At 34.2% G+C, this 23,728-nt stretch overlaps 1 protein-coding gene across 10 annotated transcripts in view; it reads right to left on the bottom strand.

The window, feature by feature from the left end:
- LOC135848253 (uncharacterized) overlaps positions 1 to 23,728 on the bottom strand; it is a 260,195-nt gene that overhangs the window by 117,139 nt on the left and 119,328 nt on the right. The window contains exon 4 of one of the 10 annotated variants that reach the window (XM_065368091.1): positions 611 to 3,096. The exons of 7 other annotated variants lie outside the window; for them this stretch is intronic. In XM_065368091.1, the coding sequence (XP_065224163.1) occupies positions 992 to 3,058 (2,067 nt within the window). In that variant the 5' untranslated portion in view covers positions 3,059 to 3,096 and the 3' untranslated portion in view covers positions 611 to 991. Of the gene's footprint in view, positions 1 to 610; positions 3,097 to 7,858; positions 10,160 to 12,937; positions 15,255 to 23,728 lie in introns of those variants that run through there. 2 more of the 10 variants (XM_065368113.1, XM_065368104.1) reach the window with 2 other exon arrangements.

Here is a 23,728-nt window from a genome sequence, read left to right as displayed (position 1 = left end):
AATTTTGGAAAAACTTTCGGTGCAAAAACAATTCATACCTAAAATTCCAATTTGGGATGAAATATGCACAAAGAATTTTAAGAAAAATCTTTAAAATTTGATCAATTTGGTGAAATTGATTAAAAATGATTCGGTTTGTACCTCACAAATTGAAAATTTCCTGAAGCTTCCGCCTTCGCCTCCCTTGGCTAAAATCAAAAATGTTCTATACTCTTTTTGAATTTGATTTTCAAAGGACAAAAGACTAAAAAAAAAACACACAAAAAAATTGTGAAGTTTGAAGTTTGGTTTCCAGCACTAAACTAACCTTGCAATAGAACAATTCGAATTTTTTGTCAAGTATAAAAAAATCGTTTTCGAACATTCAAAATTATTCTACCTACATTTTTGTTTTCGCAATTCTCCCTTCTAACACATCTGGCTAAATTATCATGAAAAAATACTGGTGATAGGAGGGGTTCTGGGGTAAAAATTTGGGAAAATCTGTAGAAAGAAGTTGGGCAAATTTCAGTCTCCCCCTCCCACAATACATTACTCCGTCACGCCTCTGCTTCTAGGTTTGAGACCAAAATAAATACAGAGCAAAAAAACAACAACAACAATAACAAAATTAAAATTATATAAAATGATTATTGGAAAAATTTCGACATCTCGTCTTAATGAACACTCAACTTGAAATTTATAAAAAAAAATAACAATATTCCTATTAAAAAAAATAATACCTAATTGAGAACACAAAGTATTTCTAGACAGCTATAAGGTTATGATTGTAAAACTAAAGCACCCGCATTCAGGTTGAAAAACATAAGTCGATAAGAGTAAATAAATAGGTACCTAATCATGTATCAAAATAAAAGAATATCAATTATCTAAAGTTTAACCAATTAAAACAAGAATTACAATCACGATCTTCAAATTAGAGTAGGTAGTTTATCTTTCTTACTCTTACAACAGTGAAAAATTAAATACAGTCATCAACTCATCATACTAATTAATCAATAGTGATACATTCGCATCCATCAGAATCATCATCTGAGCTATCACAGATATCGATAACCCTCGGGTTATCATCAACGTAAACACATGTCCGCTCAAATTCCAAAACTTCCTCTTTACTTCCCAAACACCACAATAAAAAATTATCATGATACTCTAAACACGGTACGCAATCGTCAAATTTACGATCACGAAAATACAACTTCACACATTCGATCAGATCTTTTTTTATCTCCAGTAAGGTTTGTTCCGAAGTAATAAACGTATCGACGAATTCCACAAGCTGTTTACATCTCGATGGCACCATTTTCAGTAAATTGGGCTTGAAAAAAGGTGACTGAATCAACTGTTTTTTGAAATCTGAAGCTTCATCTACACTTTCGTAAGCATCCTCGATGAATTTATTTAATCGTTCGATAATAGATAAAACACCAAACTCGAGGCTGGTATCTTGTTCGCTAAGAAAAGCCGACTGTAGTAATTGTTGCTTAAAGATTCTGGCTGCTTGTGCTTTATTGTGACAGTAGAAATTGGCAAGGTGATTCGCCTCTTCAAACCTGTTATCTCTCAAGTACCTAACACAGGCATTTTTGATCTCTTCGCTATTGGCCAAAACGTTTTGTTTGAATTGATAAATCTGCTCTTGGTCGTTTCCAAAACTCCACGATAAAAAGTCGTCTACATCTTCGAAACAGTTTTCATTCAAGTACAAACGACACAGATGTTTGAAATCTTCGCTTTTGGTCAATACGTTTTGTTTGAATTGGCTAATCTCATCTTGGGTTTTAAAACACAGTTCCATTATTCGTTGTAAGTGTTCGGTTCGTGTACGTTGGATTAATTTAGGCCAAGCGCAATGCCAAAATTTGTTTCTATCTTCAAAAAGGGCAAAAGCGAGAATAGGCAGAAGGATACCGACGTTATCTGGAATGTAACCCAGGGAATCTGTTCCACTGAACAATTCGCTCTTAAATAAAACATCTTCGATTGCTAATATTTTCAGGTAATCCGGAGCATTATTCCATATTTCGGTACACAAATACGTCCACTTCTCGTGAATCGTATTGATATTAATATACCCGCTGCATTCTGTCGGCTTAATATATATTCTAGTCCGACATCCTCTGTATTCTACGATCTTATAACTCAACATCATGACAACTAGTCGCTTAAAAGTGCTCTCATTTATAACGGTTCTAAAGCGTATCCACAACTGTAGAATTGTTTCTTCGTCGTAAGCACGGTTTATCAACCAAAGCTTCATCAAGCTACCTCGTTCGGCATTCATAAACACACCGACCTGTTGGTCGTTGAGTTTTGGTAATACGAACCTGGTGAATAATTCTTCGTTTTTGGCGAGTAGATAAGAAGCATTGTGCATTTGTCTTTCCAAACTTATACGATCCCAAAAGTATTCTACTGATCGTCTATTGCAAGACATACAATGGTCTAACATTCTTTCATCGACAGTAGACATATCATTAATAATATACTGTCTGGAAAGTATCCAATCTAATCTATTTTCGAGACAAGAAATCCAGTAATACAATTGCGGGTTCGACGAAAATGCAACTGTACTTAGCTTCACTTTTTCACATACATAGGGCCAAATTCGTCTGATATCGTTTTCGAAAAAATACGTACAAGCGAGTACGAATTTTTCTTGCAAATCGAGTCGATCACAAAGCATCATACGTTCGGCAGTCCTGAGGTAATCAATAGTGCCATTGTAATCGCATACAAAATTATCGAAGTCTTGTAAAATATGTTTCTGGTCATCGGTACGGGAAAAAAATACCCTATCATAATGCGCTTTTAACCACTGATCCATCGAATACACGAGTCTTGCGAGGTATTCGTCGATCATATTGTAAATTGCGGGTGGTGAATCAGGAAGTACATTTTTCGATGAGATTTCAAGCTTGGGTGATTCGGATTTATTTTGATATTTATCCACTTGACGACGCCATATTTCGAGGCTGACAGCCATCGCTGAAAGTTCTTTTAGCGAAACTGGACTCGGATGCAAGATATCAAACACATCAGAACATATTTCAGCCATTTCTAGTTCTTGACACGCGGTTCAACTCCAATTCGAACCTAAAATCGGAATAATCGAATTAATGCTGCGATACGAACACAAAATGAATTCGATTAACTTTAATATGATTAGATGTGTTATGGTCTGATTCTGGTCAGATTCAGATTCAGGTCTGACCCATTAACAAGGGTCTGAACAACTCCAATAGTACCTATTTTTCATGCTATTTGACCAGATTTTTAGAAGGGGGAATTGAAAACAAAATAATGTTGAATTATTTTAAATTTTCAAAAACGATGCCTTTATATTTGACAAAAAATTTGAATTGTTTTATGGTAAGGTTTTCACTGAAATCAACCATCAAAATTCGAAAAAAATTTCGTGTTTTTTTAGCCTTTTGACCTTTGAAAATCAAACTCAAAAATAATACAGAATAGAACAACATCATTCTTGAATTATTTTTGATGATGCAAAAAATTGATAGCATTTTTCAGTTATCAGAAAATTGAAATATTTTTTAAAATACGAATGTGGCCAGAGCGATTGAGTGTAAAAGATTTCAAAAAATCACAATAGGTACCTACTTCATTTTTTTCGCGGGATAATTTTTATATTTTTTAAAAACAACCAATTCTGACAAAATTCAGGATTTATTGTGTCCGAATTTTACGCGGAAAATGGAACATTTATTGATATTTCAGCAGAAGTTGGAACTTTCTGGTCGTTTTGGTTGGAATGCATTGGAGAGACGTTTTTTAAAAAAATATTTCTAGTAGAATAACATTACTTTTGATGCGAGAAGGGTCATTCCACGTCAATTCGACCAACGGTTTTGAATCATGTCATTCGATTTTGCTCAAACTTTTTTCAAGAATATGTACTCACCCAGTAGATAAGAAACCCGCAATTGGTTTGGTGCCAGCCCCCTCAGGGGGCGGGTGGGGGGCTTCCATTATTTTCACATTGTCTCGAGGTACTCAACTTTAGCAGCGCATTCCTCCAAAACTATGATACTTTGGTCAAAACTGATTTCACAGTTCGAAAGGGTATTGAATTTTGAACTTTTTAAGCATTTTGAAAATTTCAAAATTTGAAAGTTGAACTTTTTGGTTGGACTCCATTTACGGTCTTCAAGTGATTTTTCGGAGTTTTACCAATTGGAGGAGGTTCTGGGAGCCATGGGTGAGGTCAATTTGAAAAACTACGGCTATATTCGTGTTCAGCGATATCGAAAACATACTATTTCATGTGTCACGCGATTGAAACCATTTTTTTATTGGGTTACCCCCTTGGGGAGGTTCTGGGGGCCGTGGATGGGTCCAATCAAAAATCTGACGTCATATTCGTGTTCAACGTCACCAAAAACATACTATTTGATGTGTCGCACGAAAAAAATCCTATTTTGAACTTTTACCCCATTTGGGGTGGTTCTGGGGGCCGTGGATGGGGTCGAAACAAAAATCTAACGTCATATTCGTGTTCAGCGTTACCGAAAACATACAATTCGATGTATCACATGCGTCAGATTTTTTTCGAAAGTTTTGCCCCAAATTGGGGGTGGGGGTGCTCCCCCTCCATTAAGATATCCCATCTCGAAACTTCAATATTTCGAAAAAGCCTTAAAAGGTACATCTATGGACATATATTCAGAATTTTAAATGGTAGCTCCCACTTACAGCGCCATTTTGAAATATAAACTTTCAATTTGAAAGTTCAACTTTCAAATTTTGAAAATTTCAAAATGGTTAAAAAGTTCAAAATTCAATACCCTTTCGAACTCTGAAATCAGTTTTGACCAAAGTATCATAGTTTTGGAGGAATGCGCTGCTGAAGTTGAGTACCTCGAGACAATGTGAAAATAATGGAAGCTCCCCCATTCGCCCCCTGAGGGGGCTGGGACCAAACTGATTGCGGGTTTCTTATCCACTGGGTGGGTAGATATTGTAAAAAAAATCTGAGCGAAATCGAAAGTCATAACTTTCAAAATCGCATTTTTTGGTCGAATTGATATGGAATGACCCAGAAGTCATTTTTTCAACCCTCTAACTTTGATTGGAGAAAGGAAAAGGAAAATTATCTGGCCACAGCAAAGTTAGGGCGAAAACTTTTGAAAATTCATAATTCAAGAAGTAAAAACCATGGCTTCCGGTAATTCATTGATTTTTCCTGTGTACACAAATTCTTCTCTGCAACTTTCTCAAATTTTTCAACTTTTTCCAACACAATCAATTTCTTCCAAAAATCCTAAACTTTTCTTCCAGAGAGGGGGTGTCTCATCCCCTTCCCATTCGGCGCGCCTCTGCAGAAAAGTATCTAACAACTTCTTTTAATGGAGGAGTGTGGGAGGGGGAGGGGGTAGTTCAATATTTCACACGTCAATTTTTCGTTTTAAAATTTTCGAAGGAGAAGAGTGTCAAAAATACAATCACGATTTCATTTAGCAAGACATTCTGCAAACACTTTAGATCAGAACGTTTTTTTGTGGCGTTGGAGACACGAATTTTTCAATTTTCCAGCGAAATGAGGTACCTATGCCAATATTTTTTTTTTTTTTTTTTTTTTGAGGGTGAAATAGTAGATACATACCATTACAATACAAGGAGCGAAAGTTTTACCACTTTGAATTTTTTGTTTTTCAAAATTTTCAGATTAGAATATGAAAAGAAGCGCTTTTATCAGGGATTTTTTTCTGGAAACATTTTTCCAGCACCCTCCTTCCTCCAAATTTAGCAAAATTTTTAGTCATACATCGAAAAAATTGAGGGAAAGCTGAATTTCACATTCATTTGTTTGAACTGGTCTCTGAAACAACCCATCAAAAGTTGCACCCCGCAACTTGCCGGGATACTGGAGGCTCCAGAATGGCTCAAAACGGTTTGAAATCGTTTCCAATCGATTTGGCAGGTCGAAAATAGGGTATGTCCCAAATTTCCGTTTTATAGCTCAATTTAGTAAAATTTTGATTTTTTTTCTCATTTTTGACCTAAATTTGATTATTTAAAAATTCACCAAAAATCGAAAAATATTAATTATTTTTACTGAACTGGTCATGCTTATAGGAAATTTGACGTAGAATAATTTTAGTTCAATCACTTTTTTCCCTCTGACCATTCATTTCGGCGATATAGCGGAAAAACGTAGACTGACAAAGGTTAATGACCTCTTACGAGGGTAGCAGACAAGTTGCGATGTGCAACTTTGGTCAAAATATTTTCGAGTCTATCGTGAATCAAGTTCACGTTTTAAATTGTAGATTCTCATTTTTTAAAACAATTTTCACAAAATTGAAAACTCCCCCCCCCCATCCTCCTCCTCCTCACTAAATGTGAAATCGCCATTTTGGGAAACGCTGAATTGGTCATGCTGATAGGAAATTTAGCGTAGACAAATGTTGTTCCATCATTTTTCCTCTCGGACCCTTCATTTCGGCGATACAACCGAAAACCCTGTATCGGCCAAGGTTAATGACCTCTTGCGGGGGTAGCCGGCATGTTGCGGGGTGTAACTTTTGATGGGTTGTTTTAGATACCAATCCGAACAAATAATGTGAAATTCAGCTTTCCCCCAATTTTTTCGAGGTTCGACTAAAAATTTTGCTAAAATGACTGGACTAAATGACCAACTCACAACAGTTCTCATCTGATATGAGAAAATGTAGGTAAGAAATATTAAAAAACTAGAAAACTTCGGTACCTAATTATTCAATTCAATCAAAGGAAAAATATTCTTAATTCAGGCTTGTTAGACTGAAATCCAAAATCTAAAATTCGCACTTCTTTTTGTACGAGTAGGTATAGGTTTTTTTGTGTCCTTTTTCTGCTATTGTTTATCTGCCGTAATCTGATGTGATCTGATCTGATCCAATCCCTAGAATTGCCCATTACGAAAATTGAAAAAAAAAATAGGTATGAGAATTTTTTTCTTTAATAGGCCTACCAAATTTTGGAGAAATGTTAAATTTTGATTTAAAAAAAACTGATAAAAACTACTAAATTTTTCTTAAAAATCTACTTAAAACTGACAAATAAGTAGGTACAAATTCCTTGAAAAAAAAACAAGCAAAGTTTTGAAAAAATTAGGATACCTACCTTTCAAAAAAAATAATCAAATGAAACGAAATGCCAAAATTGAATGACAACTTGGAAAACAACTGCTAAGCTTTAAAAAAAATACAAAGTCAAAATTTGAAAAAACTGCCAAGATTTAAAAAAAAAAAATGTTTTGAAAAATATCTGAATTTTGTAAGGAAATTTTCAAACTTTAGCCTCATTTATAATGGTATGCAATTGAAAAACATAAAATAAAATAATTGAAAAGTTCGTCTGTCATTTTTCTATGAACCCATTTATAATCAGTAATTGAAATTTCTGTGATTTTTCATTGAAAAGTTGGAATTTTCAACTTTTCAATAGGTGCCCCTAGCCATAGTAGCTGTTTATGGCACCCAATAAAATAAAATAAATAAAATTATTTCTTCTAGTTTTTCAGTTATAAATGAGTCTTAAAATAAAAAATTTGATGAAACTGCAAAATTATTTTTCAATTTTTATCTATAGTAAAATTTGAAAAAAATTCAAATTTTGAAGAGAAATTTTAAATTTAAATAAAAATCAATGTCAAATTTTGAAAGAAATTTCTTTGCGCGATTATACTTTTAGACCCAAGAAATATAAAATTGTAACAATAAGAGCTCTCAAGTTGACTTTTTTCATCAGCAGCTATATCTTTATTCATAGTACCCTCTTCCTACAAAAGACCACTTGGGATATCGAATCATTTTCATTAATATCATCGTTTCAAATGTTTGAAAAAAAGGCAATATCGCGATTGAAAAATTATAATTGATTAATCAAGTAAGTACATAAATTATATCCAAATATATAATTGAAACCTCCATGTCACACTAATTTAAGCACTTGCATTTATCATGCACTATTATTCATCTAACCTGATAAGAACCTATATGATAATAACCTATAAATAAAAAAATAAAACAACATTTATCCTTAGCTGAACAAAAATAAGTAAGTATTACAATAATTATTATAATCTACAAATGAAAAATTAGTTGTGGCATATATTTAACATCCACGACCACCACCCCCCCCCCCCTCACCAAAGAAATCTTAAATATAATTATCATAAACATAAATGGAAGGTACAAAATGCCTAGGTACTCATCGAAATAATCATTTCGCTATGAGCCATTCTGACGATGATACGTACATCTAAGTTAGAGACAAAATATTGTCATTCAAATTCCGAAACTTCTTCTTTACTACCCAAATACCATAATAAAAACGTATCCCAGTCCTCTAAAAGTAATTCATGTTCACAACGTTAACTCTTACGATAATGTAGTTTCACATATTCGAGTATTTGTATTTTTATCTTTTTTAAGATTTCTTTCGAAGAAACAGACGCATCGACGAATTGCATAAGCTTTTTACATTGCGATGGTATCATTTTCTTCAAAATATGCTGGAAAAAAGGCGACAAAATCACGTCATTTTTGAAAGCCGAGGCTTGATCTTCACTGTCAAAAGCATTGCTAATGAAATCATTGAATTCTTCGATATAAAAGGAAGTTCCAAACTGTAGACTGCTATCTTGAGCACTGAGAAAAGCAGACCGCAGTAATTCTTGTTTCAAGCTTTTGGCTGTTTGTATTTCGGGGCAGCAGAAATCAACAAGATCATTTGCTTCTTCGAAACAATTATCTCTCAAATACTCAACACTTTGCTTTTTTACGTCATCGCTTTTAGCCAAAACATTTCGCTTGAACTGAGAAATCTCATCTTGGGTTTTAAAACACAGTTCCATCATACGTTGCAAATTTGCAACTCGCGTGTGATAGATTAATTTAGGCCAAGTGGAATTCCAGAATTTGTTTCTATCCTCAAAAGTGGCGTAAGCAAGAATAGCCAGAAGGACGCCGACATCGTATGTAGCACACTCATACCTACCTACAAACATAAAACCCGTGTGTACAATTTTATGAATGGCTGATCGTTTCAAATGATCAGGTGCACTATTCCACATTTCACAAGTCAAATACGTCCTGTTATTGTAAATCCGTTTGTTATCGCTTTCAACAATCTTACTATACTGAATGGCTAAGGCTCTGCGTCTTTGCCTTTTATGAGGAGGATTGCCTCTATGCAGCATCTGTAAGAGCGCATCTTCGAAACATCTCGCATTTATCATGTTTCTGTAGCGCATCCACAGTTGTAGAAATTGGTCTGTTTCGTAAACCACTTTTTCCAACCAAGCAAGCAACAAGTTCTTTCTCTCCGTATTTATCAGTTGGCTGATCTGTTGGTCGTTCAGTTTTGGTAAAATGTACCTGGTAAATGAATCATCATGATGATAGATAAGGTCTTCGGCTTTCCGCATCTTGTTTTTCGAAGGTATACGATTCCAAAAATATTCTACGCATCGTCTATTACTGTACATGCATTTGTCCAACATTTCTTCATCGAGGGTTTCATTATTATTGTACGTACCGAAAGGTATTTCATCGAGTTCATTTTTGAGACAACGAATCCAGTAATAAAGTAACGGACTTTTCCAAAACTCAATCACACTCAGGTCTATCTTTTCACGTACTAATGGCCAAAATCGTCTAATATCGTCTTCCAAAAAATATATACAAGCGACAACGAATTTTTTATCTACATCAAATCGATCACACTGCATCATACGTTGGGCGGTCTTGAGGTAATCAATAGAGCCTTTATAAACGCATACGAAATTATCGAAGTCTTTCAAAACATGATTCGGATGACTATAATGCAAATGAAATCCTTCATCATAATGTGTGCTCAACCAAAAAGCCATTGAAGGCCCCAATCTTACGACATATTCATCGATCAAACCATAAAGCGTAGGTGGTAAATCGGGAAATACAGTTTTCGATGAGTTTACCACGTTGTATGGATTATATTTTTCCAATTTGCAGTTACTACGATATTTATTCATTTCACGACGATACATTTCGAGGGTGATAGCCATTGCTGATAGTTTTTTCAGCGATACCGGACTCGGATGCAGCATGTCAAACACATCAGAAGGTATCTCAGCCATTTTTTTCTTTTGACTCGGCTCAATTCCAATTTGAACCTAGAATCGTAATAATTGTATTAATGGTGTGAGATGAAAAGATGAACACTTGAACTAAAGACATTAATAAATAACACTAAGCAACTTCTTTTGACTTTATTTTATGTGTTTGGGTTGAAAATGGGCTTAATTGATAGTTTAGTCCCTAAAACAAAAAACAGTGCCGAATGGGTTTTTCACATTTTGCCTTTTGAGTTGTTCTTGTGGTCATGGAGAGACTGTCAAAGTTGTGAAAATTGCCGTTTTTGTCCCACTTCAAGAGTTTGTAGCGACATCCGTACTGTTTTGCGAAAAAAACCAAGGTCATTTTCGGATTCTACACACTTTTTTAAGTAAACTACTTTCCTCGATTCTTGATTTTCGAAGTTTAAAGCGCATAAGACTAATTTTTCCAAATACGAAAAATTCAATTCGAACTTAGGGGGAACACAGTTCCGCGCCACGGTTACGTGGTGGAGTAACGCTAGCGTCGCGCGCTCCCAGTTTTAAAATATTATACAATAATAAAAATCTTCCGTATGCGCTTGAAACTTCAAAAATCAAAAATCGGGGAAAGTAGTTTGCTTAGAAAAGTGCGTAAAATCCGAAAATGACCTTGTTTTTTTTCGCAAAACAATACTTATGTCGGTATCGCTACAAACACTTGAAGTAGGGCAAAAACGGCCATTTTTGCAACTTTGATCATCTCTCCTGACCATAAAAACAACTGAAATTGAAAAACCCTACTCTGTTTCTTGTTTTAGGGTCTGAGGTATCGATTAGACCCATTTTCAACCAGAACACAAATTTGCCGTTGCCTAGTGCAATTGACCAGATTTTTGGAAGGGGGAGTTGGACACAGAAATGTTGGATTATTTTAAATTTTTAAAAACAATGCCTTTATATATTTGACAAAAAATTTGAATTGTCTTATAGTAAGGTTGGCATTGAAACCAAAAATCAAAAATTCTCAATTTCTTCGTGTTTTTAAAAGCTTTTTGACCTTTGAAAATCAAATTCAAAAATAATACAGAATAAAACAACATCATTCTTGAATTTTTGATGGGAATGCAAAAAGTTGATTTTCGTGGCTTTAGCATTTTCAAGTTTTCAGGAAATTAAAAATAATTATTTTCTAAAATATGGATGGGATTTCAACGAGCGAGCGCAAAATCTCTCAAAAAATCACAATACTTCATTTTTTTACGGAATCATTTCTATTTTGTTAAAAACAACCAATTTTGGCCAATTTTATAAGGATTTAGTTATTGTGTTCGAATTTTTGGCGAAAAATGGGGCATTTTTTGATATATCATCAGAAGTGGGGACTTTCTGGCCGTTTTGGCTGAAATGCGTTGGAGAGATCTTTTTTTTTTTTTTTGAATACTTATTTCAAGTAAAACAAAATTATTTCTGATGGGAGAAGTCAATTAACTTTGGTCGGAGGAAGGAAAAGGAAAATGATCTGAAGGCGAAAATTTTAGAAAATGTATAATTCAAGAAGTAAACACCCATGGCTCCTGCTGGTAATTCTTTGATTTTCCCTGCTTACACAAATTTCTTTTCAACTTTCTCAAAATTCTCAACTTTTTTTAACTCACCCAATTTTTCCCAAAAATTCTCAACTTTTCGCTTAAATTTTTTCTTCCTAAGAGGGGGAGTGTCTCACACCTTCTCCCCCCCCCCACCGATCGGTACACCTCTGCAGCAAGGTGTCTAAAAAAATATCAAAATGAAAAAATAGGACTTGAGCAGGACTAGAGATGTGCAGTCTGAAAAGTGAAGAGTGAAAAGTACTTTTATTTCAATGAAAAGTTGAAAAGAAAAGTTCCTACTTTTCACTTCACTTTTCAGTTTTCACTAAAAAAAAAAAAGCGAGTGACCAATCAATTTACTCATCAGAGATCACTGACCTCATTGATGAAGTCAAATATCAAGTTTCACTCTCTCCACTCCTCAACCTTCGCAATTCAGCACCCATTTTTGATATTTTGTACTACATTTTTTTCAAAACTGAAAACCCCAAAAATGTTAGAGGCTCAAGAAAGGCTCAAAACTACCACTATTTGATTAATTAGGTGGAAAAAACTGATTTTGTTTTTTTGAGTGTTTTAGATGGGCAAAAAATACATCAATTTGAAGCTCTTGCAGAGAGCTTTAAAATGAGACTCACGTACGATTTACTTTTCACACTTTTCACAACTTTTCACACTTTTCAATGAACTTTTCACTTTTCATTTCACCAAAATTACTTTTCTGAAAAGTGCACATCTCTAAGCAGGACTTTTGGCAAAAAAATTTTCAAACATTTTACTTCTTTTATTGGTTTGGAGGAGGGTGAGAGGGGGAGATGGTAGTTCAATATTTCACACAATATCAGTTTTTCATTTTTGTTTTTTTTTTTTAATGTTTTCGTCATTCTATAAATTTTTTGAAGGAGAAGAGTGTCGAAAATGCAATCAAGTTTTCAATTTTTCATTGACAAGGCATTCTGCAAACACTTCAGAATTTTTTTTGTGGAAGATGAGACACGCATTTTTCAAATTTTCAAATTTCCGAACTTTTCAACCTGTTTTGAGAGTTTTTCGATGAAGTTTGGAAAAAAAAACAAGTTTGGTTGAGAAATGCCAAATTTGAAAAAAAAACTCAAATATAAAATTGCAACAATAAGAGCTATCAAGTTGACTTTTTTCATCGGCAGCCATTTCAATCTCATCCTACAAAAGACCACTTGGGACTTCCAATAATTTTCAATTTTCATTGTAATCGTTTCAAATGTTTGAAAAAAATACGATAATATCGCGATTGAATAATTATAATTGATCAATCAAGTAAATACATACGTACATATCTAAATCTATTGAAAGCTTCGTGTAAGACTAATCAAGGCACTTGAATTTATGATGCAATATTTATCTAAATGGATAAGAATAATTAATAATCACGTATAAATAAAAACATAAAACAGCATATCCTTAGCTGAACAAAAATAAGTACCTATTACAATAATTATAATCTACAAATGAAAATTCATTGTTGCATGTATTTATATTTAATATCTACGACCACCCTCCCCCCTCCACCAATGAAATCATAAATATACTCATCATAAACAATAAACATTAATGAAAGGTCCATAATCGTATACGTATACCTACTCATCGAAATAATCATTCCACGATGAGTCATTCTGACGATGATCCATCTGCATCAGAGACAAAATATTGTCGTTCAAATTGCGAAATTTCTTCTTTACTACCCAAACACCACAATAAAAACGTATCCCGGTCCTCTACAGGTAATACGTTTCCACAACGTTTACGATTCAGATAATATTGTTTCACAGCTTCGAGTATTTGTGTTTTTATCTTTTTCAAGGTATCTTTCGAAGAAACAAACGCATCGACGAATTGCATAAGCTTTTTACATTGCGACGCTATCATTTTCAGTAAAATATGCTGGAAAAAAGGCGACAAAATCACGTCATTTTTGAAAACCGAGGCTTGATCTTCACTGTCAAAAGCATTCAAAATGAAACCATTGAATTCTTCGATATGAAAGGAAGTGCCTAACTGTAGACTGCTATCTTGAGTACTGAGAAAAGCAGACCGCAGTAATTTTTGTTTGAAGCTTCTGGCTGTTTGTACGTTGTCGAGACAACAGAAATCAACAAGATCATTTACATATTCAAAACAGTAACCTTTCAAATAATACTCAACGCAGAGGTTTTCAACATCATCGCTTTTAGCCAAAACATTTCGCTTGAACTGAGAAATCTCATCTTGGGTATTAAAACACAGTTCCATCATACGTTGCAAATTTGCGCCTCGCGTGAGACAGATTAATTTAGGCCAAGTGGAATTCCAGAATTTGTTTCTATCCTCGAAAGTGGCGTAAGGAAGAATAGCCAGAAGGATGCCGGCGTCGTATGGAGCATACGTGTCTACAAACATAAAACCATTGTGTAAAACTTGATGAATCGTTGATCGCTTCAAATGATCCGGAGCACTATTCCACATTTCACAAGTCAAATATGTCCTCTTCTTGTAAACCCGTTCGTGACGGCTTTTAGCATCACTATTATTACTTTCATCCTGTATGGCTCCGCGTTTGTGCCTTTTAGGGGGAAGCTTGCTTCTGTGCAACATGTGTGAGAGCGCTTCTTCGAAACATCTCGCATTTATCATGTTTCTGTAGCGCATCCACAGTCGTAGAATTTGATCATTTTCGTAATCCACGTTTTCCAACCATTTTTGCAACAAGTTCTCTCTCTCCGTATTGATCAGTTGGCTGATCTGTTGGTCGTTGAGTTTTGGTAAAATGTACCTAGTAAACAAATCATCGTGAAAAACGATAAGATCCTCAGCTTTCTGCATCTGCTTTTCCGAAGGTATACGATTCCAAAAATATTCTAAACATCGTCTATTACCGTACTTCAGGTACATGCATTTGTCTAGCATTTCTTCATCGAGGGTTTCGTTATCATTGTACGTTCCGAAAGGTATCTCATCAAGTTCATTTTTGAGACAACGAATCCAGTAGTCACAAAACTGTGGACTTGAGTAAAACTCAATCGCATCTAGGTCTATTTTTTCACATACTAATGGCCAAAATCGTCTAATATCGTCTTCCAAAAAATATATACAAGCGACAACGAATTTAATATCCGCATCAAATCGATCACATCGCATCATACGTTCGCCGGTCTTAACGTAATCAATAGTGCCATCGTAATCGCACACGAAATCATCGAAATCGTTCAAAACATCATTTTCATCACTATAATGCAAATAAAATCCTTCAGTAAAATGTGCTCTCAACCAAACAGCCATCGAAGACCCCAATCTTATGACATATTCATCGATCAAGCCATAAAGCGTAGATGGTAAATCGGGAAATACAGTTTTCGATGAGTTTAGCTGCTTGAATGGATTATATTTTTCTAATTCGCAGTTCCTACGAAATTTATTCACTTCACGACGCCATGTTTCGAGGCTAACAGCAATTGCTGATAGTTTTTTCAGCGATACTGGACTCGGATACAAGATGTCAAACACGTCAGAAGGTATCTCAGCCATTTTTTTTTCTATTGACCCGGCTCAATTCCAATTCGAACCTGGAATCGTAATATTTGAATTAATGGTGTGATATGAACACTCCAACTAGAGACATTAACAAAAATAATGGAAGTGAGCACAAAGGCAGTCTGCAGTATTTCAAAAGCAGTCGATAATTTTTCAAACAATACTTTTGAAACAGAAATTCAAACACTAGTTTTCCTTTCCTAACACCTCACTGAAGCTGATGATGTAGTTAAGCTAGCACACGAGCTTTTTAAATGAGAAATTATTCTCTAATTATTGTACATTCATTCAAAGACCTCAGAACATACTCGAGAAATAAATAAATTCGACGAGGATCGCACAGATAATGGAATGAAGATGTACGTACGTCAGTATATATTGAATGGTTCTAGATTCACATTCTTTCGTTCCTAATACACAAGCATGCCTGGGGGAAAAATATTGGATTTGGGTCTCATCTAATCAGCACATTGACCAGATCAAATCAGATTAGAATTTCGATCAATTCATCCAATTTGATCAAACCACACCTGATCACATCAAATGGTAAATTCCAAGTTTTTTCTTCTCGAATAAGTAGGTATTTCTCATTAGTTACCAACGCAAAAACATAAAAACACATCATTACCAATTTATAAAAATTCGAGAAAATTTAAAATAGGTAAGTTTTTGGATTTTTTTTCTCGATTTTTAAAAAAATATAAGTTAAGCGATAATAATCGAAACATTGGCACCACTAGCTGTATTCCAAACAATAATACTGTAACCATCGAGTCACAAAATATTTGCCCAGTTTCAGAAATTATCTTGATGTTCTGGCATACTCGTAGGTATTTAGGTATAGATAATTGATGCAAAATGAGAAGAAAGAATTTTCAAAACACAGATTCAACAAACACGATTTGCCAATTTTCAATTGCAAAAGGAAGCCTGATAAGAAGAATATTTTTTATTGGCATGAGCTTTTTAAAACTAGTGAAGGTTTTGTAGCACATTTTATATTATTTTAAAATCAAATTCAAAATACAAAATTACATTTTTAGACAATTTTGACACAAGTTGAGTTGGGAGTTGAAGCGAAAAAAAACGTGATTTTTTTCTAAGATGCTCTCGAGGACCTCCGGACTTAACATTTTTTCCAAGTGTCTTTCATCTCAAAACAGAGGTCTTCACTTCACTGAATTTGGTCAAAATCTCCTTTTTTTTAGGAGATCGGGTCTTACAAATCAGGCCAGGTTACATCTGATCAATGCCAAATCATGCAGGCATACATCGGAATGAACAAATGAAAAGATCTCATCAGATTCTACTCCTTCGAGCATAACGAATCAATTTTGTCGATCTGATCTGATGATCTAATCTGTATAGAGAACTGCTTATTGCAAAAAATGAAAAAAAAAGTTGAAAAAAAATATCAAATTTTGAAGAAAATTGTAAGGTACAAGTGTGGCCCAACTGCCTAGCAGTTATGTATTGTTATAATTATCGCGATAGGGGAAATGATGATAATCATCCCTGAGAGGAGAAAGTGCGATCTGTTCTCCTTCTTCTAAAAGAACAACCCTTATACTGGAAGTATGGTAAAGTGGGCGTTTCTAATAGACGCGATGTTTTCTGGTAGCTACCAGGTACATCGCGAAAAATAAGATCTTTACTTAGCATCAGAATCTCGAGCTCTCTGGAGTTAAGTCACCCTCGATTGATGTGTCGATCCGTTGGCATATCAGATGCACAAACGCACAGGCATCTTGCCTGTGTCTTTCTTTTTACTGTCTGTACCACTTCTAGTGTGGAAATTTAACCATGACAATAGCTATTTGAAATATCTATTATTGGTTCGTGCCATTGGTTTTTATTCTCGATATTCGCGGTATTGATTGTAAAATCCATCTAAGTAACTCTCTATAAATAACTCGTGAATTCGTGAAAATAACTCATAAATAACTAGTGAAAACTAAATAAATAACTCTGAAATTCATTCAAATAACGCATTAACATAATTTAAATATCTCTGCTAAACGATGCTAAATTAAATTATCATTTTGATTAAATATCGCGAACAACTCTTAATTTTCGTCGAATGCCTCAAGTATTGGGAGTGCAACGGAGAGACGGCTGGACAGTGACAGTGTCAGTAAATATTGCATATCGCTACTTAATTGCAATGCGTTGCAATTAGCAAATCTCAGTAAGTCTGCATGAATATTTTACATGTTCTCATTTAAATTTATTTATGTTGATTTAATAATAATGCTTGGACCCCAGTGAATAACATGAACATGTTATATTTCCCATTTAATGTGTTTGTGCTATTTTAATTATGCTTAACCTCGGAATCACATATTTGTGTGATTGCCGAAAGACTCTGCTTTATAAATACTGTGTATTACGACGATTAAACATATTCAGTACACCTTACGAGTATGGTTTATTTATTGTTTTACACTCTCTAGTATGATGTATATGGAGGGTTGGAGTTACCCAGTGTCTGAATTTGAGCTAGTCTGGACCATGGTAATTATTCCCCACGTAAGGAATAATTCTTAACCTAAACACCATATAAAGGGATGTCAGCCCTATTCCTCTATACCAATAATTCCAATCCCCCTTATAACAAAATGTCAAGTTAAAAAAAAACCTGCTTTATGATAAAAACTACCTCATTTCAAAAAAAAATTCATAAGACTTTCAAATAAGTGCAAATTTAAAATACCTATATACAAAAAAAAGACAGATAAAAAAACTGGCCAACTAATTTTGGAAAATAATTTTAAAAAACCGAAATAAAAACTGTCAAATTTTGAAAAAATAAGTAAGTATTGGTAACTAATTACTTACCTGCTAATTACTTTTGAAAAACATTTAAATTTTGTAACGAAATTTACAAATTTGAATTGAAACGTTTTAAATTTAATAAAACTGCAAAATGAAAAAAATTGCAAAATTTTGATAATCATTACTTACCTACCAAATTTTTCAAAAAAATGACCTGCCAATTCTATTTTAAGGAGAATAGAAAAAAATTCAAATTTTGGAGAGAAATGAAGAATTTAAAAAAAAACAATTTCAGAATAAAAAAATCAAGTCAAATTTTGAAGAAAAAAAATTTGAATTGGATAAAAAATTTGAATCCACTGATACAAATTCTGGAAAAAAAATCCTAATTTAGGAATAAGAATGCCAAATTGAAACAAAAACTTCAATAAATGTCCAATTTGATGAATAGGTAGGTACAATTGCTAAATCTTAGATAAATATAATTCGCCAAACTTCGAAAAACTATCAAAAATGTATGTAAAATTTGAAACACTTTGTTAGATTTTAAAAAGTAGGTACTTATTGTTAGCTAAATTTGCAACAAAAAAAAATTGGCAAATCCTTCATAAAAATGGTCAAATTACGATTAAAAAGTTTAAATTTACACAAAATCAGCTAAACTCATTAAAAAAAACTTCAACACCATCTTCTCGTGGTAGGGTTTTCCCAGTTTCAGAACTGATATCTTTTGATGTACCTACTGGCATAGTTAAAAAGGTAACTGATGAAGAATTTCCAAAACACGAATTCAACCAATACAATTTGCCAATTTTTCAGCTGCACAAAGAAGCTTAAAACAAACAAAAAAAAACAAAAAAAATGCGGGTTAGGATAAATTGGCTAACTAATTTTAGAAAATAATCGAAAAAATAAAATGCCACATAAAAAAGAAGAACCAAATTCTTAAATAACGACAACTCGAAAATTCGCAAAAGACACTGTTTGTTAAATTCTAAAAAAAACTGATAAATTTTTTTAAAAATAGGTACTTACACACTTACTCACGTATTTATTTTTGAAAAATGTTTATTTGTAACGAAATTTTCAAACTTGAATTGAAACGTTTCAAATTCAATAAAACTGCAAAATGGATAAAAATTGAAACTTCTAAAAAACCATGCAAAATTTTGAAGAAAAGAATAATCTACTTACCTACCAAATTTTTCAAAAAATTATCCAACATTTTTTTTTCAAGTCGAATGAAAAAAATATCAAATTTTGGGGGTAAATGCTAAATATCATAAAAACCCAACTTGAAAAAAATTCCAATTGGATAAAAAATTCGAAACGCTTGATACAAATTTTGAAAAAATAACTTCAAATCAATGGATGAAAATAACAACTTGAAACAAAAACTTCGAAAAATTAAATTTTGAATAAGTAATTTGCCTAACTTTGAAAAACCAACAAAAATGTAAAATTTTAAACTAGGTACTTGTCAGACTTTGAAAAGTAAATAATTTTGCCACCAAAAAATGAATGAATTCTTCACAAAGATGGCCAAATTATGATTGAAAAGTTTGAATTTACACAGAATCTAATCAGCTAAATTCTGAAAAAATTCTAATACCTACCTATCTAATCGTGGTAGGATTAGTTACACACCTTCGATTTAAGTACAAGTAGGTATCTGGATCAAATTTTCACTTCTTACCTTTTTATTTCCACAATCCACAATAATATGAGCTCTCACGTTGACGTTAAAAAAACACTATTGCAATTAAAGAATTGTAATTGATTACTCGAACAAGTGTTTCAAATCTATTGACAGCTTTGTGCGTGACTAAAAAGGCACTTGCACATGATACACAACTTATTTGATAAATAAATGGATAAGAATAAAATATTCACGTATGTAGAAAATAATATAGGTAGAAACACGAAACAGCATGTTCCTTAGCTGAATAAAAACTAGTCAGTATTACAATTTACCATCTACAAATGAGAGTTTGTAGTTGCATGTACATATTCAACATGCACTCCTCCCCCCTCCTTCTTCCTCACACTCGTTAGAAATTATCCCTAAAGTGAAATACTATGAAAGAAAACGTTAGATTTCAGTCTTCTAAGAGCTTCAGAACAGAGATACACAGACTGCAGTAATTCTAGTTTGAAGATCCTGGCTGTTTGCATATCGGGGCAACAGAAATAAATAAGATCATTTGCATCCTCCATACGATCTCTTTGCAAATACACAGCACATTGCTTTTTTACATCGTTGCTTTTAATCAAAACATTTTGCTTGAACTGAGAAATCTCATCTTGGGTTTGAAAACACAGTTCTATTAAGCGTTGCAAATTTTTACCTCGCGTGCGATCGATCAATTTGGGCCAAGCGAGATTCCAAAATTCGTTTCTATCCTCGAAAGTGGCGTAAGGAAGAATAGCCAGAAGGATACCGACGTTGCGCGGATCATAGGGATAATGAACTTCAGAATCTGTTGTAGTAAACAATTCACTCCAGAATAAAATATCACCGATAGTTGATTGTTTCAAATTATCTGGAGCACTGTTCCATATTTCAGAACCCAAATATACCCACTTCTTGCGAATCCTTTCGATATAGCTTTTATCAGTCTCAACTTCATACTCTAGCTCTCTGTCGGTCGTAGCTGTATCACTCAACATCCTTTTAACCATATCTTTGAATGTACTCGAATTTATCCGGTGTTTGAAGCGCGTCCACAGTTGAAGAATAAGCTCTTCGTCGTAATTCTGATTTCCCAACCAATCTCGCACGTTGATAAGTTCATTAATCTCGTTGTCGTTTAGTTTTGGTAAAACAACCCTAGTAAATAAATCTTCACAATTGTTTAGAATACCTTCAGCTATTTTGATTCGTTTATTCGAAGGTACTCGATCCCAAAAATATTCAAGTGATCGTCTATTGGAGGGCATGCAATGGTTCAACATTATTTCATTGGCAGTATCATCATCATAATACCCTGTGGCAGGAAGCTGATCTAATTCATTTTTGAGACAATAAATCCAGTAATAAAAATGCGGGCTTCTCCAAAACTGAGTCACACTCAAGTCGATTTTTTCACATACAAGGGGCCAAAATCGTCTGACATCGTCTTCAAAAAAATAAGTACAAGCAACAACAAATTTTTTATCCACATTAAATCGGTCACACTGCATCATACGTTCGGCGGTCTTAAGGTAATCAATAGTGCCGTTGTAATCGCACACGAAATGATCAAAGTCTTTCAAAACGTCATTCTGATGGCTATAATGGAAACGAAATACTCTACTGTAGTGTTCTTTCAACCAGACATTCATAGAACATCCAAATCTTGGGACGTATTCATCGATCACTTTATAAATCATGGATGGTAAATGAGGAAATACGGTTTTAGATGAAATTTTAAGCTTGGATGGATAGAATTCATCTAATAAGCAGTCTCTCCGGTATTTATACACCTCACAGCGCCACATTGCGAGATTGATGGCCATCGCTGATAGTTCTTTCAACGGTACTGGACTCGGACAAAAGATGTCAAAAACATCGCAAGGTATTTCAGCCATTTCTAGTTCTTGACAGGGTTCAACTCCTATTCGAACCTAAAATCGTAATAATCAAGTTACTGGTGTGAGATGAACTTTTGAGCTAGAAATATGTATTATTACTTGTAATAATAAATAGGTACAAATGACAGGTATCGAATTGTAACTCCTCCCACTTACACATTATCAAGTTTTGGGGTGCGTGCGCAGACTAAGTGTGAAAATGATTGGGTTGTGCTCACTATATGCTACTATCTGTACCCAAATCAACTCGATACCAGCTACTAGCTGGTTAGACCAGTATTTTAACCCAGAGTTCAACGGGTACCCGGATAACCGGGTTTCTGGGTTCAACCCGGAAAGCAACCCGGTTACCCGGGTACGGAACTGGGTAGTGAAAAACAATGAAAAATGCGACGTTGCCAAATCAAAGTGACGAAAAAAGTTCATCTTTATATAGCGATCCTAGCGATATAAAGATGAACTGCTCAAAATTACGTCATTTTCTAGAATTTTTCTACCCGGATAAAGGAACCAGGTAGACCCGGATAATTTTCAGATCCGGGTAATACCCGCGGATCCGGGTACTCGTTGAACTCTATTTTAACCAGATACCGATAAGCAGGTAGCTTAACTGTTTTCAGCTCTGCTTTGTACCTAAACATTTCAAAATTTAAACTTTTGAAAAGTTTGATATGGTGCAATATGCCTTTACCGCTTAGGTTGTTATTCTAATAATGTATCCTTACATCATGCTATTTATATCCCATGACGTAAAGATGCATGGTAATGTGGGAAATTATACAGTGTGTGTTAGAGGATGTACTTGAAGGTAACTGCACTATGCGCCAAAGACCAGAAGTATGTACAATCACTTGATTCCTGCTATTCCCAGTGGTTGGAGTCTTGTCAATGATAGAAGTTGAGCATAATTCTATTTATCAATATGTGGCAAGGATTTACCTCAAGTCACATTGTTTTTCATAGCGGCCCAATACTTACTTGGTGCTAATGTGCTTTAAATATCTTGTTAAGTTAGATTCACCCAAAGATATAATCCAACATTTGGTTACTTTTTTTGGCCAATTTGGGATGATCCATGGCATAATCTACAAATTGGAGCTCATGTTTATCTGTCCTCTATAAAGTAACGCAGCCATTGACAGCCACTATTATTGGGGTAGGCTAAGGGAGATGGTGAGACGGTCAGCAGTGTTAGGTAAGTAGGTATGTACTTACAAGGTGGTGTCTCCACTGAATTGATTATAGCCTAATCTAGTTAATTGATGAAGTCATTTTATTATAAGTAGAAGACAATGATCTGATACTTGCAAATGTATTAAACTCTTTTGCATACAGGCCCGGACCCACCCACTGAGTGACCAAGAAAATCTTGGTGGGCTGGGACATATTTGGGCTGCTGAGGTAAAAACTGGACCACTTAAAAAATTTCTGAATGATTTTTTATGCTTAGTGTCCTGCGCTTTAGAAAATGGTAGAAAAAAATTTGGCCAATTAATTGAGGAGCCCTAAATCAGGGTCACTAAAATGGGATATTTTGGTGGGCCACATGCTCTTGGGTCCGGCCCTGTTTGCATCTTTTGATTATAGCGAAAATATAGTTGGATAAGATATCAATGTCTGTTAATTGCCATGACCTGCAGAGATTTGTACCTACTTTCTTTGGTACCTATCATATTTATTAAAATGAATCACATTTGTTACATACTATATATTGGCATAAATGATGTATACAATGAATGTTGTTGAAACGTTAATAAAATATATCTTGTACATAGTAATTGTTATATGTTCATTTGGGTATTTATTCTGTGTGTGTTAGAGTTGGTTTGATTATTCGAGACCAGTGCCTAACCAAGCTAGCTAGGTATCCAATAAATCTCCCCGCTAAAAGGATATTTTTGACTAAGTCATTAAGGAGATCATTCATCTCTTGTTACCTTACAGTAATCCTTCCTACTCAAATAATAACAACTGATCTGCTTTTTCAAAAATCACCATTTTTTTTTTTTTTTTTTTTTTTTGAAAAAAAGTGTCAATATTAAAAAATTGAAGGGTTCCTTTCCAAGTCGGCCTAAGTCCATTTTTATCATTTTTGAGTTAGCAGCGCCATCTGCTGGTACAGGTCGGTTAACACCTTTATCACCTTGTCCCAACACCT

This window comes from Planococcus citri, chromosome 5, assembly GCF_950023065.1.
Source record: "Planococcus citri chromosome 5, ihPlaCitr1.1, whole genome shotgun sequence".
Taxonomy (NCBI): domain Eukaryota; kingdom Metazoa; phylum Arthropoda; class Insecta; order Hemiptera; family Pseudococcidae; genus Planococcus; species Planococcus citri.
Note: the sequence above shows the minus strand (reverse complement) of the source record. Positions and strands in the feature narration are given on the sequence as shown.